General features: G+C 62.6%; 3 protein-coding genes across 20 annotated transcripts in view; 1 reads left to right on the top strand and 2 right to left on the bottom strand.

Moving 5' to 3' along the window:
- Positions 1 to 1103: 1103 nt before the first annotated feature.
- Positions 1104 to 10596, bottom strand: DUSP9 (dual specificity phosphatase 9). 5 transcript variants are annotated; one of them, XM_038382267.2, is made up of 5 exons: positions 7420 to 7533; positions 6705 to 7072; positions 5061 to 5903; positions 4277 to 4693; positions 1104 to 3496 (listed from the first exon to the last, which is right to left on the bottom strand). In XM_038382267.2, exons 3-5 carry the CDS (start codon positions 5395 to 5397, stop codon positions 3150 to 3152), a joined length of 1101 nt encoding a protein of 366 aa, XP_038238195.1. In that variant the 5' UTR covers positions 5398 to 5903; positions 6705 to 7072; positions 7420 to 7533; the 3' UTR covers positions 1104 to 3149. The 5 variants fall into 5 exon arrangements, with proteins under 5 accessions (XP_038238195.1, XP_038238197.1, XP_038238200.1 ...); XM_038382269.2 differs by lacking the exons at positions 6705 to 7072; positions 7420 to 7533 and adding an exon at positions 10198 to 10596; XM_038382272.2 differs by lacking the exons at positions 6705 to 7072; positions 7420 to 7533 and adding an exon at positions 10246 to 10596.
- A 632-nt stretch (positions 10597 to 11228) lies between these two features.
- CCNQ (cyclin Q) lies at positions 11229 to 14929 on the top strand. 7 transcript variants are annotated; one of them, XM_038381542.2, is made up of 6 exons: positions 11229 to 11434; positions 12356 to 12464; positions 12788 to 12974; positions 13331 to 13463; positions 13676 to 13903; positions 14217 to 14929. In XM_038381542.2, the coding sequence occupies exons 2-6, from the start codon at positions 12371 to 12373 to the stop codon at positions 14304 to 14306; spliced, it is 732 nt and encodes a 243-aa protein (XP_038237470.1). In that variant the 5' UTR covers positions 11229 to 11434; positions 12356 to 12370; the 3' UTR covers positions 14307 to 14929. The 7 variants fall into 7 exon arrangements, with proteins under 7 accessions (XP_038237470.1, XP_038237461.1, XP_038237467.1 ...); XM_038381533.2 differs by lacking the exon at positions 11229 to 11434 and adding an exon at positions 11508 to 11954; XM_038381539.2 differs by lacking the exon at positions 11229 to 11434 and adding an exon at positions 11521 to 11753 and having other exon boundaries at positions 12290 to 12464.
- Positions 14930 to 15223: 294 nt separating this feature from the next.
- The window catches only part of ATP2B3 (ATPase plasma membrane Ca2+ transporting 3), a 50518-nt gene continuing 47716 nt past the window's right edge, over positions 15224 to 18025 (bottom strand). For 4 of the 8 annotated variants that reach the window (XM_038381532.2, XM_038381527.2, XM_038381526.2 and 1 more), the window contains one exon: positions 15230 to 17399. In XM_038381532.2, the coding sequence (XP_038237460.1) occupies positions 17085 to 17399 (315 nt within the window). In that variant the 3' untranslated portion in view covers positions 15230 to 17084. Of the gene's footprint in view, positions 17400 to 18025 lie in introns of all 8 variants that reach the window. The other 4 variants (XM_038381528.2, XM_038381531.2, XM_038381529.2 and 1 more) reach the window with 2 other exon arrangements.

The following is an 18025-nucleotide window of genomic DNA, read 5'->3' as shown; positions in this document are numbered from 1 at the left end:
CTTTCCCGCTCTGCTATAAACGGAGGGGCCGGGATGGAACAGGGAGGGGGGTGAGCAGCCGGGGGGAGGAGGGACAGGGGTTAGGGGCGGGGCCAGATTTAGGGCGGGGCAGGGTGTGGGTTATCGGGGCGGGGCTGCGAGGGGCGGGGCCGGCTTTGGTCGAGGGCGGGGCTGGGAAAAGGGGCGTGGCCGAGTTTGGGTTAGCAGGGCGGGGCTGGGTAAAGGGGCGGGGCCGAGTTTGGTCGAGGGCGGGGCTGAGTAAAGGGGCGGGGCCTGGCGCTGGGGGGCGGGGCTCGGAGGCCGCAGCGAAGTGGGGGCTGCGCCAGGCAGCTCTTGGCTTAGCCCCGCCCCGCTCTGGCTGGGGGGCCGGGGGGTCAGTTCCATCCCCGAACTCAGCGGAAGCAGCGTTTCCTCTGCTCACAAAGGCCGGAAGCGCAGCAGCCCCATGGAGCCGGGGCGGGGGACGAGCGGGGGGGCTCCGCGTCTCTTCCACGGTGGGCGGGAAATCACCGGAGATTTTGCCAGGGGAGAGCGCCCCCGCCGAGCCCCCCGCCCCCCAGCACGGTGCCCCCCAGCGCCCAGCCCGGGGAGAGCGTCCCCCGCCGAGCCCCCCAGCGCCCGGCCCTGCCGGCCAGGGGAGAGCGCCCCCGCCGAGCCCCCCAGGCCCTGGCTAACGGGCCAATCTGATGGTTCTGCTCCCCAGACGCTGCCCCGCCTTTGCCCCCGTGGCTCCGGACGCAGCTGGCTGCGGAGGGGAAGGGCGGCGCCGGGAAGGGAAGCTGCGGGACGTGGGGTCCGGCTCGGCCGGAGATGGGAAAAGGCCTGAGCCAGGCTCCAGGGCAGGCCTGAGCTGGGCTGGGCCGGCCCTCCCCGGGGAAAGGCCAGTGCAGCCCAGCTGGGCACGCTCCCCGCCCTGGCCTCTGCTAGGGAAAAAGTGAGACTCTACCCCACCAGCCCCACTCCCTTCCCAAGGCCGGGCAGAGAATCCAGGAGTCTGGGCTCCCAGCCCCGCCCCCCCACTGTAACCCACCAGTCCCTGCTCCCCTCCCACGGCCGGGCAGAGAACCCAGGAGTCCTGACCCCCAGCCCTCCCCGCTGTAACTCACCAGCCACTGCTCCCCGAGCGAAGAACCCAGGAGTCCGGGCTCCCAGCTCCCCCTGCTGGAGGGTACTGAGCACAACAGGAGCAGGGGGTTAAAGTCCAGCTTTATTGTCGTTGTCACCCCTGTCCCTGGACACCCTGACAATAGCACATCCCCTGCACTGTGTGTGTGTGGGGGGTGTCAGAACGGTGACAAAACAACACCCCTCCCCCATCACCCAGCGGGGATCAGTGTGAGCTTCTGGCACCTGGACGGACACGCGCGCACGTACACACACACACACACACACACCCAGCAGGGGCATGCACACGGGGACACATGCCAGGGTTCCTCTCCTCCAGCAAGGACACATGCACGGGACATCTCCAGCAGGGATGGACGGACGGACGGACGGACAGACACACGCACACACACACACACAGTTTTTTCCCCGTCTCCCAGGCCTCTGCTCCAAACCCTCCAGAACACAATCTGGTTTTCGGGCTGGGAACCCTACTGGGAACTGGTTCTAGAATCACCAACCAGCCCCAGTTCCAATCCAGTTGTTCAAAACCCACAAGCAAGTGGCTGGACGCGGTCGGGTCAGTGCTCAGTCACGGGATGACAGGGCAGGCCTTGGGGTGAAGTCTGATGGGGAAGTTTCCTGATCCCACTTCTGGAGCTGCAAGTTCTAGACTCCAGCATGGTAGCCTAACTGGCTCTAGAAACAAAATATGCCAGCAAGGCAGGCGAATGTGGGCTCTGGATCACTGTTCTAGAGCCCCAGGTTCCAGACCTGGCACTGGAGATCACTCAACCCACTTCTAGATCTGCAGGTTTTAGATTCTGGCATGATTATTACTCACATTATGGCTCTAGAACCAATGCTCCAAACAAGATGGGAGTTCTCTTTGTTGTATAGCCAGGCAGGTTCCAAACATGGCCCACGTGGCTTTTAAACGATAATGCTCAAGTAATAAGGTTCTAGGTAGGGTGGATCACCAATCCTAGCTACAGGTTCCAGACCTGGCACCAGGCAATGGAGAATCCTGAACACGCTGCTAGGGCTGCAGGTTCTAGGTTCCACCATAGTAGACTTAGAACCAAAAGGTCTAAACAAGGCAGGTAAGTGTTGGCTCTGGATTCTGGTTCCAGAACTGCTGTTCCAGACCTGGCACTGTCTGATGGGGATTCCTTCACCCACTTTTAGAGCTGCAGGATCTAGATTGTGGACTGGTAGCTCAGTGTCTTATAACTCTCATTGTGGCTTTAGATCAAAAGAAGGGAGTTAATACAGGTCCTCTGTCTTTGTTTTAGAGATGCATATTCCAGACTTGGTTCTGTAGATTCCTTAATCCACTTCTAGAACTGCAGGTTCTAGACTCCACCTTGGTGGCTTCTAATTCTTATTATGGCTCTAGAACTACTGGCCAATTCTTGATTCCAAAGCTGCAGGTTCCAGATCTGGCATGTGGTTTTGAAATGGTAGTTCTGGAGCAATCAATCAGATTTTAGGTGCAGCTGATCTCCTAGATTCTAGAGGCTCATATTTCAGACATGGCATTAGCGTTCAAGATCTCTTAATCTGCTTCTATAACTGCACATTCTATGCTCCAGCATGGTCATTTACTGGCTTAATATTCTCCTAATTGAACCTCTAAAACCAAATGTCCAAACAAGTTAGTTGATGCAGGTTCTAGCTTCATGTTCTGATGGCTCTGGGGTACAGTTGAATTCTAGAGGTCCAGGTTCCAGACCTGGCATGGCACTCAAGCTCCCATCTGTAGAGCGATGAGTTCTAGGCTCCAGCATGACCTCACTGGGTTTTCTTTTCCTTGTAGTTCCAGAATCAAAACTCCAAACAAGGGAGTTAATTGCAGATTCTGGGTCCCTATTCCAGAGCTCCAGGTTCCAGACCTGGCTCCAGAGCACAGATCCCAGAAAAGGCAGGTCTAGATTCATCCCTGTGGGTTCTAGCATCCTGCCAAGGCCTAGGTTAGCCACGCATCCCCTGGTAATCCCACCGATGCCTAGATTAGCCATGGGGCTCATGGAGGATGGTAAGGGCTATGTGGGGTAATGTTGGAAGCTGCCATCCTCTTCCTCACATTCGGAGGGCGGCGGCGTGAAGAAGCAGCCTGGGGAGGATGTGGGTGTCTGGCTGCTCCCGTCGGGGGCTCCAGGGGTCGCTGGTGATCCCTCGGCCAGCCCCAGTTCCCTCTCGAAGTCCAGCAGCTGCCCCATGAAGTTGAAGTTGGGCGAGATGTCGGCCTTCTTGCGCTTGACCAGGTCATAGGCATCATTGAGCGACAGGTTGAGGCGCTGCATGAGGTAGGCCACCGTCACCGTCACCGAGCGGCTCACCCCCGCCAGGCAGTGAACCAAGATTCCACAGTTCTGGGACACCGCCTCGTCTGGGGGGGGGAGAGATGGGGACGGAGCAGGGTGAGAGCTGAGGCAGAGGGGAGTGACAGGGGCGTCGGCATTGTCGGCACCCTCTCTGAGAGGGGGATGCTAAGGTACGGCTGTCGTTAGAAGTCCTTTGACATCGGAGAACTGCACAGACTAGCTCCGCTGGGTTCTCCAGTCCATGGGAGAGGATGGAGGGATGGGACGGACTATGGTCAGTGAGATGGAGATGGGGCTCATGGGTTGCGAAGGGAACCATGGTCAACTGAGGCAGAGGGTGGGGAGGAAGGGGGATGGAATGGACTATAGTCACTCGTCTATAGGGAGTCGGGATGGGAAGGACCATGGTCTCTGACATATGGGGACGGGGCAGGACAGACCATAGTCAATGAGCCATGGGGGCAGTGGACAGGATGGACCATAGTCTCTGAGGTATGGGGGCAGGGGGAGCAAGGAGAGGACGGACAGACACCGCCAATGCGATGCAGAGGGAGCTGATGGGACTGCAAGGAACCAAAGTCAATGAGCTGAGGGGGACACAGGGAAGGCGGATATACCCCCCTGGTTGGGAGGGGGCAGAGAGGGTGCACTGGGGCTGGGGGTACAGGAGGGGGCATCATGGTGCAGAGATGGGGTGGAGGCACTGTGGGGCCAGCAAGGCTCCCAGGCATGGGGGGCAGAGAGGGTCCCCTGGAGGTACAGGGGGGTGCCATGGGGCCAGCAGGGTTCCCAGGTGTGGGGGGCAGAGGGTGCCCTGGGGAGCGCCATGGGGCAGGGGTACTCACCAATGAAGGCGATGGCCTCAGGGAAGAAGCGGGCCAGGTTCTGGCTCCAGTGGTCCGAGATGGGGATCTGTTTGTAGCGGAAGCCTCCCTGCTCCTCGAAGAGGTTGGGCAGGTTGGGGGTGACGTTGAGGACGTAGTGGATGCCCAGCCGTGCCAGCGTCTCCATGTTGGCCGAGTCTTGGGCGCTGCCCAGGTAGAGGTAGGGCAGGATCTGCACTGGGTAGGATGGGGGACTGGCTGCCTCCGAGTCCACCCCCCCACTACTTAGGGATCCTGAGTCCCTGTCCGAACCCAGGCTCAGTCCCCCCAGGCCCACCACCAGGGTCCCTGTAGGAGCGGGGGAGCTGCTGGCGCTGGGCACCTCCGGGCTGGTCTCACAGTAATCTGGCCACTCGGACTGGAACTTAGAGAAGCCCCCTGCGGGCGGAACAGATGTGTTCACATTAGAGATATTATAGCAGGGCCTGGGGCGGGAGCTCACACCAGGCCCTGCTCAGCCCCCCCTCCCCTGACTGGGATCTGGGCCCCATCGCACCAGGGAAACCGAGGCACAGACAGACCCTCCCCCAGGTGCCTTGCATCCCAGCCTGCTATCTCAGTCCCAGGGCCTGGCCCCCCTTGGGGCGGGGAGTGGCGCTGGGCCACGTCAGAGGCCACGGGCGGCCTTTCTCTCTGTGCTGTCTCCAGCAAGCATGGGCTGGAGGCAGCTCAGACCACAGGCATGGGACTGAGCCAGGGGCAGTGAGGGGTGCCGGGCGCCACGGGGCCCGGCCACGGCACTGACCTTGGAGGTAATACGCCGTGCAGCCTTCCTCCCGCAGCTTGCGCAGCAGCGTGGCCAGCACCGACTCCTCATCGTCCTGGCCGGGGTGTGGCAGCATGGCCGTGGCCTCGTCGTAGAGCAGGACGGCGCCTGGTGCGGGTGGGAGCAGCGACCGGACCGAGAGGTTCCCCTTGCGCAGACGCCGCAGCAGCAGCCCTGGCAGGGCCACGCTCAGCGCCCGGGCCACATGGCTGGAGTCGTAGCGCTCCCGGCTGCGGCAATCCAGGATGTGCAGTTGGGGGGCCGGGGACACCAGCTCCCCGCGGAGCCACAGGGTGGATCTCGCCACGGCTTCCATGGGGCTGGTGGGGGCATCGGCGGGGGGCTGGAAATGTGGTACAAGCCAATCCTGTCCCACGGTGCCAAGACTTGCGTGGACACCAGCTGGCAAGGCGGCTGCCTGGCCTCAGGTCACCGTCCTCCCACCCGCCCCCGGAGGGGCCAGCCGGTGCCTGGCGGGCACGCGGCACTACGGACGTCCCCGCAGTGGTCCTCTGTGCAGGTGGGGGTAGCCCGGCAGCAAAAGGGGGGCGGTGAGGTAAGGAGCTGCCAGCGGGGTAGATTTAGTGAGTGAGGGCAGCGCGGGGTCACGGCTTCAGCCCCTGGCGGTTTCGCGGGGAGGCGTCCCCCGATCCGGGGAGTGGCTTCCTCTCCAGCAGCTGCTGCCTGAGGTTGCCGAGGCTGGGATAGGGGGAGAAGGGCCTGAGTCCAGGATGGAGCCAGGGCATGGGGGGCATCTGGGTGGTATTGGAGATGGGCAGGGAGGGAGACGGGCCCAGCCGCCACTCGGGGCTCCAAGCAGACCTGCCAGGGAGAGTGGAGGGGAGTCAGCGAGCTGCAATGGGAGGCGGGGAGAGCAGGAGATCCCAGCCCCCTCCTAGCACCATGCCGGCTCCCTGCATCCTGCCCGGGAGCCGTGACACGTCCCCCTGGGAGGGCAGGCCATGGGGCGGGAAGCGTGACTGCCAGCGCCCCTCACTCCCAACCTGCAGCCCCTGCCGTCCCAGCCCTGGGTTCCCGGCCACAGCTCTGCCGGTGCCCCTCACTCCCGACCCGCAGCCCCCTGCCCACCCAGTCCTGGCTCCCAGCTGTAGCTGGCTCCCTGTGCAGGGGATGTGGAGGGTGTGGGGGGAGGGGAGCGGCCGTGGGCCAGACCCAATTAAGCGCCCAGCCGAGGGTCTGGCCAGCTGCCAAGCACTGATGTCAGCGTTATTTCGGCACCAGTATGAATAATTGATACCAACAGGAACCACAGACGTCCTCCACCAGAGCATCCCCCTGGGACCCTGCCTGGGCTGGGGGTCAGGATGCCTGGGTTCTCTCCCGGCTCTGAGAGGGTAGTGGGGTCCGGGGGGTTAGAATGTGGGGGGACGGCTAGGGCTCAGGTTGTCAGGGTTCTATCCCCAGCTCTGCCTCCATGCTGCTGTGAGACCTTGGACAAGTCGCCTCCCCTCCGTGCCTCAGTTTCTGCTGTCACTTTTTTGTCTGGCCAGGCCAGGCCAGGCACAGACTCAGGACTCCTGGCTACTATTCCCTGCTTTGCCACTGCCCTGTGGGGTGAACACTGGCAATTCACAGCTCCGCTCCATGGCTCAGTTTCCCCACCTGCGAGGATGACACCGAGCCCCTCGATACAATGCTCTGGGAGCTGCTGATGAAACGCACCGGACAGGAGCGAGTCACTGCTGCTGGGTCCCAGCACGCGAGTACAACGGTCCTAGTGCTCAAAAGATATGGCTGGGGGGCAGGTCCCCGGCCCATCATAGGGGGTCAGCCCACAGGCCCAGGAAGAGGAACTCAGCTGGTCCCTGGGACTCTGTTGCGGGGATGGTTCTACCTCTGCTGGTCCTGGGCTGCAGCTCCCTCCACAGCCTTGGTCCTCTGCCTGCACCTCTGAGCCTCACTTGCACTGGCTCCTGCTCATCAGCGTCCCTGTGAGGTGGGGGTGAGCAACACTCACTGCAGGGGGGAAACTGAGGAATGGAGCAGAAAAGGGATTTGTTCACCTGGGCTCTATTCCTAAATCTATCACAAGGAGTCCGGGCTCCCAGCCCCCCAGCTCTAACCACCAGCCCCCGCTCCCTTCCCAAAGCCAGGGAGAGAACCCAGGAGTCCTGGCTACCAGCCCCCCTGCTCTAACCACCAGACTCTGCTCCCCTCCCAGAGCCAGGGAGAGAACCCAGGAGTCCGGGCTCCCAGCCCCCCTGCTCTAACCACCAGACTCTGCTCCCCTCCCAGAGCCAGGGAGAGAACCCAGGAGTCCGGGCCCCCTCCAGCTCCAGAGCCCGTCTCCGCCTAGATCCCGCCCTGCAGCGCTCACCCTGGCCGCCGGCCGCCGCCCTCACTCCGCGGAGCCCCTGGGCCCTGCCCCGAGGCCCCGCCAGGCTCCCGGTGCTGGGCTGGGCCGGCGTGTCCTCCTCCCGCGGGCAGGGTGCGCAGGGCCCGCCCGGCTCCACGTGCGCGCTGTGTACAGCCCGGGGCCCCGCCCCGCCCGCCCCGGATTGGCGGGGAACAGCCTGCGGGGGCGGGGCTTGACAGATCCTGTGTGTAGGGGCGGGGTCTGGGAGCCAGGACTCCTGGGTTCTCTCCCCAGCTCTGGGAGGGGAGGGCGTCTGGTGGGTGAGAGGACGGTGGGCTTCTGCTCCTGCCTGTGGAACAGAGTGCACTTTTGGAAGGGAGATCAGGGAGGAAGCAGCAGGACTCCTGCGTCCTTTACCTCTCACTGCCTTTGGAGGCGGGTCAAATACCATTGCCTCTCTGTGTGACTCAGTTTCCCCAAGCAGCGACCCTGCTGGGTGCTCTGTCGCGCTCCGCCATGGGCCAGGCCCCCGTCACGCTGGGCGCTGCCCAGCCCTGGTCCCGGGGAGTACTGATGCTCCGGAGCCGGGCACGATCCAGCACCCTGCAGGCTGTGACTCAGAGCACAGGGGAGATGGAGGAGCCCAGAATAGTCTAAGGGAACAATCTCGCCCTCCCACGACACGCTCCCATCGCCTTGGCAACGCGAACCCTTCCGAGTGAGCGGGAGAACTCACACAGGCACCATCAGGGAGAGCCGAGGGGGAGGGGGCCTGGAAAAGCCCGGGAGGGAGGGGTCGCTTGCTGGGAGGTTGAGCCCTAATTGCCAGTGTTAATTAATCCCAGCCCTCGGGCAGGTAACAAATGGGGAAACTGAGTCACAGGCATGCAGCCAGGAGGGGCTGAGCCAGAGGCACGGGACAGCCTGATGCTCACTCCCTGTTCTGGCAACCGAATCAGACTCCTCTCTGCAGCTGAGGGGACACAGGAGTCCTGGCCGCCAGCCCCGTACCCCCTGCTCCACCCAGGCCCCCGGGCCCCGCTCGGTGCTGGTTAGTCACCTGGAGCAGGTGGATGGTGTCATCCGGGCCCATGATGAGTCCCCAGAGACACACTGGAACTCAGAGACTCATGGCAAACCCACGCAGCCTGCAGCACGCCCCCAGGACACGCGCTCACATCCGTTCCCCAGCAGCCCTGCACACAGGGCCCCCTGCTGCCCCACCAGACCCCACTCCCCTCCAGGAGCTGGGAGAGAACCCAGGAGTCGTGGCTCCCAGCCCCCTATCCCATCAGACCCACTTCCCTATTAAAGCCATAGCTTTCTCTCTAGCCCTACCACCCCCATCCCAACTCCAAGCTATATGATGAGATAATCTTCAGCACTGGGGTGGGGGCTGGCACAGCCCTCTCCCTGCCACACAACATGCTGGCTGGCTGGCTGGCTGGCTGGCTGGGAGGGCGACCAGCTCCACAGAGCCCCCCCAGGGAGGGAGCAGGATGAACACATGATCTCATCCTCCTTTGGTGCAGAGGGTCTCCATTAGCATCGCAGCCGCAGACTTCTCGCCTCCGGGGGGCCATGACTCCCGCAGTGCTGGGGGGCTCTGGTTGGCTCAGGGAGATGGGGAATGGGGGGCGGGGCCTGTCCCCTCTAGGGGGCGCCATCTCCCATTCGGTCTGAGGGCGGTACTGCCTGGGTCAAGGGGAGAAGGGAATGGGACACGGGGCCTTTCTCTTCTAGGGGGCCCCGACTTTGATCTGGCTCCTGGGCGGGACTGGCAGGCTCAGGGGGCCAGGGAATGGGGCCCGGGGCCTGTCCCCTTGCACCATCCTTGACCAAGAGCAGGGCCCCCAGGGCAGTGCAAAGAGCCTGGCTCAGAGTGGGGCTGTGCTTGGAGATGGGATACCGGGGTAGATGGGCCTCACCCCAGCCTGCCCATTGCTACATTCCTGCATGCAGAGGCTAGGTTTTTTCCTGTTTCTCTTGCTGCTCTAAATTTAGAGTGAGAGCAGAGCAGGTCCATGTGCCATCAGCTTCCCACGCTGCCACAGAGCAGCAGAGCATGGCAGGCGGCGGAGATGCCTGGGGGCTGAGGCAGACCCAGAGGGGGATGCCGTGCAGTGACAGGCCAAACGGGCACTGGGATGAGAACTGGCACCTCCGCAAAATCAGAGGGGAGGGAGAAGAGGGTCATTGGGGGCTGAGAACGCTCATATGGGGCCCCGATCTCGGCTGGGGTCTGGGCAGCGCCCGGCACACGCACACGCCTGCTGCCAAAGCATGCCCTACTTGGCTGATGGACATTGGGCTGTTGAGTGTTGGAAATGACGTGGCCCCGAGAGGCCGTTATAAATAGAAACCAATTGATACCTCGCAGGCCAGGCCTCATGCAAGAGGAACTTGCTCCCGTTTTCCACCTGCAGTCCAACACTGTGCCCTCTGCCCTCCTCAAAGAGCCCTTCCTGAACGGCCCGAGATCAAGGCCTGACCAAGATCAGGGCCCCATTGCCCCGGGCGCCGCATGGGCCCCGACCGAGATCAGGGCCGCGTCGCCCTGGGCGCCGCATGGGCCCTGAGTGAGATTGGCGTCCCCTGTGGTGCAGGGCACTGGGCAGAGATTAACATGGCTTTGGCTGCCAGCACCTGAAATGGGGAAACTGGGGCACACTGCTGTGTGGCTGTGGCTCAGCACCCAGCTGAAACCGGGGAAAGCAAGGCACAGCTGAGTGCTGGAGGGGAGGGGAAGCACAGCTTAGCACCGTTCCTGCCCTTAACCCCTCACTTCCCAAAAGAGACCTGTTGCTCCCAGACCCGGGCCTTGGTCCCACGGTGGATCTCTGATACCGGAGTTCTGGTGCAGCCTATTGGGTCCAGCAGATTCCGGGTCGGTCCTGCTGCAGGAACTCAGCTGAGGGATCCACTTGTTATCTGTGCTGCTCACGGCTGGGCCCCCCCCCGCCGCCTGTGAATGGAAACTATGGCAACAGCAAGCGGGTGAGGATGAACGGAGCCATCTTCCAAAGCACAGCCTGATTTGGGGCTGCGGCTCCGTTGATTGTAGGGGGATATTAACACCCCCCTGAGCTCTGCAAGTGCCCCGCTCTCCTGACCCACAGCCCCTGCCAGGCCGGTCCTGGGCCCTCCCAGCCCTGCCGGTGCCCCTCACTCCTGACCCGCAGGCCCTGCTAGCCCGGCCCTGGGCCCTCCCAGCCCTGCCGGTGCCCCTCACTCCCGACCCGCAGCCCCCTGCCTGCCCAGACCTGTGCCCCCTGCCCTGCTGGTTCCCCCAGCCCCATATTGGGTCAGAGCTAGCGCCCCCTAGAGAGGAGAGTCCTCTTATCCTAGCCCCACCCTGGCTCCTTCTTCCCTTGCCCATCCCTTACCGTCCCACCCCTCTTCAGGCTCCGCCTCTGCCCCCCAACCCCTTCCCTTCTCTCTAGGCCACACCTCCATCCCCTCCGACTCCTCCCCCTGCTCTCTAGGCCCCTCCCTTGCCCCAACTCCTCCCCCTGCCCTCTAGGCCCCTCTCCTCCCCCTCCGACTCCTCCCCCTGCCCTCTAGGCCCCTCCCCTGTCCCAACTCCTCCCCCTGCCGTCTAGGCCCCTCCCCTGCCCCTCTGACTCCTCCCCCTGTTCTCTGGGCCCCACCCCTCCGACTCCTCCCCCTGCTCTCTGGGCCCCACCGCCTGCAACTTTCTAACCCCGCCCCCTGTCTCCCAGCACCACCCCCTCCCCTTTGCTCTTCCCCCCAGACTCCTGGCTGCTCCTCATGTGATTGGCCAGTGCCACCTCGCGCCTCGCCCCGAACTCCCGCATTGTTCCCGTGATTGGCCAGTTCTCCCTTCCCTCCCAGCGCGCGAGGCGGCGTAGTGTGATTGGCCGTCGCCTCAGGCCTCAGGGCCAATCAGAGGAAGGCGCGAAACCGCGCAGGGAGCAAGGGAGCAACCACGCTCTGCCTCCGTCGATTAGTCAGCCTGCCTCCCCTCTAGCCAATCAGAGACGAGAAAAGCACCAACCTTTCGGAGGACCTCAAGGTGGGTTGACGGTGGCGGGTGCCTGTCCCGAAGTAGGCGCGGACGGAAGGGAAAAACCCGCGGGTCGCCCGCACTGCGGAGAACATGGCGTCCAGTCACCAGCCCCGCCGAGGTCGGGTGGCGCGGGGTGCGGGTTATTAGCAGGCACTTGTGGTGGACACCTACATCGGGACGGGAAGGACGCCGCAACCCGGAAGTGGCCGTGATGGGGCCTCCCTGCCGGCTACATCCGGGCACCGGCCACCGCGGGGTCTAACGACGGCCTGAGCCCCAGGCTGGTTCATGGGGAGGGCTCAAACCGGCGAGGGCTCCTGATTGGGTGAGGGGCAGAGGTCACGTGGCCCCAGGGCAGCGAGAGGAAGTGACGTGATGGGCCCACAGGGCAATATGTGATGTCATCAAATTATTCCGTGACATCACTGCATTGTGTCACATGACATGGTTGTGAAGTGACGTGATGTCATCTCCCTGCAGAGTGATGTCACGACTGTTGTCATGGAGACAGCGCACAGCTGGTAATGTAAGGGCACTGGGGTGGTGACTGCATCACAGTCATTCTAAGTGATGTCATCGAGTGAGGTCACTGCCCCTTGTGATGTCACAGCAGGGCAGTGGTGGAGGCGGGTGGTGGCCGTGCTGGGCGGTGTTTCGCCAAACGCTGTCATCGCAGTGGGCGACGTCACGCTGAACCCTGTCATTGCTGTGGGCGCCGTCACACCGAGCACTGTCATCGCAGTGGGTGACATCACGCCGAACACTGTCATCACAGTGGGCGATGTCACATGCCAAACGCTGTCAATTGCAGTGGGTGGTGTCATGTCAAATGCTGTCATCACAGTAGGTGACGTTATCCAGGCGCAGTGACCTCCCCGTGGTGTGGGGGGGGGTGCCAGTGAGTGACTCGCTGGTCTCCCTGCCCAGGCGGCCGTGGGTGCCATGGAGCCAAACCGGACGGCCAGCAACCAGACCAGGCCAGGATCCGCCGAGACCAGGAGCCATTTCAAGGTCACCCGGTTCATCATGGAGGCAGGTAAAGGCTGGGGCGCTGGGGGCTGCCGTGCTGGGGGAGAGAGGACAGAGGGGCGGTGTGGGGCACAGGGGAGACTGTGCTGCCGGGGGGCAGGGCCTGCTGGGGGATGGGAGGCTCTGCCAAGTGGGCAGAATGGGAGGGGCAGGGGGCAGCCGACCAGTGGGGGGCATAGAGGAAGTGGCCAATCAATTGGGGGAGGCCTAAGGGGAAGCAGGCACCATAACCCTGAGGGGGAAGGGGGGTCATGCCAGTTGGGGAAGGGATGGGTGGTGTGTCAGTTGGGGGGGCTCTGCGCCCCCAGTGACACCTGCCTCCCCCCCCAGGGGTGAAGCTGGGCCTGCACTCCATCCCTGTGGCCACGGCCTGCACTATCTACCACAGTTTCTTCACGGCCACAGTGGCCCCGGGACCCTATGACCCCTATCTGGTGGCCATGGCTGCACTGTACCTGGCCGGGAAGGTGGAGGAGCAGCACCTACGCACTCGGGACATCATCAACGTCAGCCACCGGTAACCCCAACCTGCCTCCTGCTGGAGGTCCGCGCCCCATGCCCTAGGCGGTAGAGCTGGGGCCCTGGAGCCAGGACTCCTGGGTTCTCTCCCCAGCCCTGGGAGGGGAGGGAGTCTAGTGGTTGGGGGAGGGGGTGGCTGGGAGCCAGGACTCCTGGGTTCTCTCCTTAGTTCTGGGAAGGGAGCGGAGTCTGGTGGGTTAGAGCATGGGGGGGCTGGGAGACAGGACTCCTGGCTCTCTCCCAGCTCTGGAAGAGGAGTCAGGTCTGCTGGGCTAGAATAGGAAGGGTGGGGGCCAGGATTCCTACCCCCCATTAACTTCCAGTCCTACCCCCCACTAACTTCCCCCTCCCCAGGTACTTACACCCCCAGAGCGACCCCCTGGAACTTGATTCCCATTTCTGGGAGCTGCGGGACAGCATCGTCCAGTGTGAGCTGCTCATGCTGCGGGTGCTCGGCTTCCGTGTCTCCTTCCGGCACCCCCACAAGGTGGGTCCTCGGGGTGGGCCTGTGGGCGCAGCGGGGGGAGATGGAGGGTTTGCCCTGAACCTGCTGCTCTGCCCTAGAAGGAACGGGACTGGCAGTGGGGGCCAGGACATCTCGGTTCTGTGGGGAAGGGGGTCTGGTGGGTTGGAGCTGGGAGCCAGGACTCCTGGGTCCCCCCTCATCCCATCACCCCCACCCCCCATCTCTCTCTGCAGTACCTGCTCCATTACCTGCTCTCCCTGAGGCAGTGGATGAACCGGCACAGCTGGGAGCGGATCCCGGTCTCGGCGGCGGCCTGGGCACTGCTCCGGGACAGCTACCACGGGGGGCTGTGTGTGCGCTACCCCCCCCAGCACATGGCGGTGGCCGTGCTGTACCTCGCCCTGCACTGCTATGGGGTGGAGGTGCCCGTCCATGCACAGGCCCAGAAACCCTGGTGGCAGGTAAGAGAGGCAGGGACTTAGGCCGCACCTTAGGACGCTTCTGCTAGGGAAACTGAGGCACAGAGGGGGAAAGTGGCTGGCTCAGGGTAACAGAGAACTAGTTGCGGAGCCAGGGACAGAACCCAGATGTCCTGCCTCCCTGCTCTAACCCTCTAAACAGCTCTAGCCAAGCCAGACAGCCCCTGCCCTGGGCCCGAATGGGAGCCAGCACCCCCTAGAGGGGACAGGCCCCATGTCCCACTGCAGAGCTCCCCAGCTGTTCCAGGTTGCGTTTCCTGCATCATCGCTCCCGTCTCCTTTCTTCTTCTCCTAGGTGTTCAGTGAAGATCTCAGCAAGGCTCAGATTGACCAGATCGTATTGGACCTGATCCAGATTTACACCTTGGATGGAGAAATCTCCTAAAGGGTTCTGGAGAGCGACCCAGTGCTTGGGAGGGGACAGGTCCCATTCTTGCCCCCCGAGCCAGCCAGTCTCTGCCCTGGGAGTGGATGGGAGCCAGCTCCCCCAAGAGGGGAAAGGCCTCATGTGCCATTCCCACCCCCTGAGCCAGTCCATCCCTGCCCTGAAGCCAGATGGGATTTGGCACCCCTTAGTGGGGAAAGACCCCAGGCTCCATTCCCACCCCTCTGAGCCAGCCAGTCTCCGCCCTGGGGCCAGATCCGTGCTGGCACCCTCTAGAGGGTAAAGACCTCAGGCCCCATTCCCTGCCCCTTCCCCAGCTTTGAAAACAGGGTGTTGGTTGCAGTCCGGGTGTCCTGTCCCACAGCAGTTACCCTCACCTGTGCTCCTACTGTGGGCTGGCTGTGCCCCGAGAAGGCCATCGGACCCTAGCACTGTGCCAGCTCAGAGCCGCCAGGCAGAGCGCTGCCACTGCTGGGACGCAAGCTCAACACCGCCACATAACGTGCCTGAGGGCTGTTAGTGACGTGGGTCCTGACCGGCCACAGGGCTCCCCTTCTCCCCTGTCCACACCCGTCCCCGGAGCTTGGACTGCTCGATCCGGCGAGTAAAGCTGTGCCTCTGAACCAGCTGTGACCGGGTTGTTCTTTGGGCTTTGCACCGGGATTGGGCCTGGCTCTCATTTCACTCGCTGAGCCCTGAGTGTTTGCTGACGCCCGGGCGCGCGGTGCAGTGTTGGGTTAGAAAGCTTTGCCAGCCGGCTGGGTCGCAAAGGGGGTGAGGGTATAATCACCACAGCCATGATGGTGGTGGTGGGTTTCCTCACATGTAACTGACTCTGCCTGAGTTTGCAGAGAGCCTGCATCGCCCCCGTCTTACTTCTCCCCCTCATCCCCCCCTTGCTGGAGGCGAAATGGCATCCGGGTGAGTTATTTTATTAATTTTTAATAATATGAACAAACTTGATCGAGCCATTCAGTGGAGTTATATGCTTTGATCCGGAAATGGGCATGGTGGGGGGTCACAATTTCAGTCCGAAATCCGCCCCCACACTGTGGGAAGGGGGGGCGGGGACACCCATAGAAACCTCAAATTGATTTTTGTTTGTTCCTTAAAAAAAATCAAAGGCAGTCTGTGTGTGTCCCCGGTTGCAGGAAAGGAAGGAACCAGAACGGATCCCCCGCGTGGGTGTGGTTAGACCCAGCGAGGTTTACACGGCTGAAAAGTGAGCGGGGAGTGTTGGGTTTTTAAAGGTTTGTTGTTTTTTTTTAAATATATCTCTATATATTCACCCCTCCCCCTGCCCCACTCTGTCAATATATGTACAACATTGAATGAGAACAAGCTGGATGGACGGAGGTGAGATTTCCTGGATTCGCCCGCCCAGGGAGTCAAGGGGCTGGGCTGGAGGGCAGAAGAACCGTCCTCACCGGGGTGAGGTTACCCTTAGCCAGAAGGCATGGCTTTTGAGAGTGCTGGCGCTGGTGGTTGGACGCGGGGTTAGGTGTGGAAATGGGAAAGGGGCCTCATAGGAAATATGGGACCCCCACCCCCATTGCTCCTGCCTCCCACATGGGGCTTTTGAGAAGGATTGTGCCAGAAGGGAAAATTTAAGCAGGAGCAGGTACTTGCCCTACCAGAGCCAGGGGTAGAACCTAGGCGTCCTGCCTCTCAGCCCCCCCCGCTCTAACCACTGGACCCTACTCCCCTCCCAGAGCCAGGGAGAGAACCCAGGAGTCCTGGCTCCCAGCCTCAGGTGGGGGATCTGAAGGTCTGTAAATAACATACAAGGGCCAGCCCTAGCTTGTGCCTGGGACAGCTCCCTACACCCCCAGATCTCCGTGGTGACTGAGGGACCCCCAAGGAGGCTGGGGGCACACAGGGCAGAAACAGGCCTTGGGGCGTTGGGAACTCAGCATCACTTTGGGAACCAGATCCAATGCCCCTCCCGCCCCTGCAGCATGCGGGCCCCCTCCTGGGCTGTAGCATCTCCCCACCAGCAGTGCTGGAGGGGGCCTAACACTGACAGAGACTTACAGCATTGTTGGGGGGGCGGGCACTGCCTCTCATGCTGGATCTGCGCAGCACCCAGCATGATGGGGGTCCCCGATCTGGGTCAGGAGGGTCTGTGCAGCACCTGGTATGATGGGGCCCCCATCTGGATCGGGGGCTACGTGGCACACCGGGGGCTCCGCTCTTGGTTGAGGGTCCGGGCAGGGTCCAGCATGACAGGCCCTGATCTCCAGTGCTGTGGCCCCCCAACTCCAATGCTCCTGCCATGTTTTCACGACCAAGCCCTTGTTAAACACCGGCTCCAGCACCCAACTTTAAAAAACAAACAAACCAAAACGCACAATCTCCCTCCCACTGCTCGGGCTGAAAATTTGCCCCGGGGAGGGGGGGATGCTGGGTGGTGGTGGTGGGAAGTAGCATGTGGGGCCGGCATGCGATGGTCAGTCCCATAAGACAGTCAGTCGGTATCGTATATATATTGAGGCTATAGATCGCTAAATGGGCCCTCGCCCCGCCTGTGGCGGGGCCTTCCTGGCCAGCTCTGGCACCACAAAGAGTCTGTCTGGGCTGGCAGGCCCGGAGTGCACGCCGGGGCTGGGGGGCGCAGCGCGCGGTGCTGGGGCTCCCCAGAGAAACAGGGGCCCCTCCCAGATCCAGCTCTGTCCGCAGCCAGTTCACGCTCCGACAAGCCGAAGGAGCCCGGCCCCCCCGTCTCTCTGGCTGCTTGATTTTCCTGCCCCCATGCTGTGGGGCCAGCCTGCTGGGGCGTCACAGGGACGTTTCCACGCTGTGGAGCGGGCTGGCGGGGCTGGCAGAGGCAGGAGACTTGGAGCCCTCGTCGGTGGCCAGGTAGACGCCGCTGTCGATGGCGTTGTTGTTCTTGTTGGGAGTGGGCGGGGGGCTGGGGGGCCGGCGGGCCGCCTCGCTCTCCTCCACGTCGGTGTCATCGATCAGGGGGATGTTGTGGGTGTAGTCGTTCAGCAGGAACTCCGGGGTGGCCATGAAGTTGTGGATCGAGGTCTTGGAGTCCGGCTTCTCCAGCCCTTCATAGAGCGAGCTACGGAACGCTTTCACTACGCGGATCTGGCCAGAGGGACCCCGGCGGGCGGAGCGGGGTGGGCAAAAGGGGAGGCGAAAAGGAGGGAAAGAAAGGTGAGTTCTAGGTGCCAATCCAGGCAACAGGCCCAGGGGCAGCCTGCGGTCACGTGGTTGCTGTCGATCCAGAAGAGAACCCAGGAGTCCTGGCTTGCAGCCCCCCTGCTCTAACCCATTAGACCCCAGTCCCCTTCTGGAGCCAGGGAGAGAACCCAGGAGTCCTGGCTTGCAGCCCCCCTGCTCTAACCCATTAGACCCCAGTCCCCTTCTGGAGCCAGGGAGAGAACCCAGAGTCCTGGCTCCCCGTCCTGGGAATGCATGATTAGCGCGAGTGAGCTAGCTGCCCATCTCTTCCGCACCGTCCCTCTGTTCATCCATCCGTCCCATAGACACCCCCGTCTCCGTGTCTCTGCTACCCCTCCCTTGCCCCGCTATCCGTCCTACCCCACATCCATCCACCCCTTGCATAGACACCCCGTCTCCGTATCCATCCTACCCCACATCCATCCATCCATCCCATAGACACCCCCGTCTCCGTATCTCTCTTACCCCTCCCTCGCGCCGCTATCCGTCCTACCCCACATCCATCCACCCCTTGCATAGACACCCCGTCT

The sequence above is a fragment of the Dermochelys coriacea genome, chromosome 23, assembly GCF_009764565.3.
Source record: "Dermochelys coriacea isolate rDerCor1 chromosome 23, rDerCor1.pri.v4, whole genome shotgun sequence".
Lineage (NCBI taxonomy): Eukaryota > Metazoa > Chordata > Testudines > Dermochelyidae > Dermochelys > Dermochelys coriacea.
Note: the sequence above shows the minus strand (reverse complement) of the source record. Positions and strands in the feature narration are given on the sequence as shown.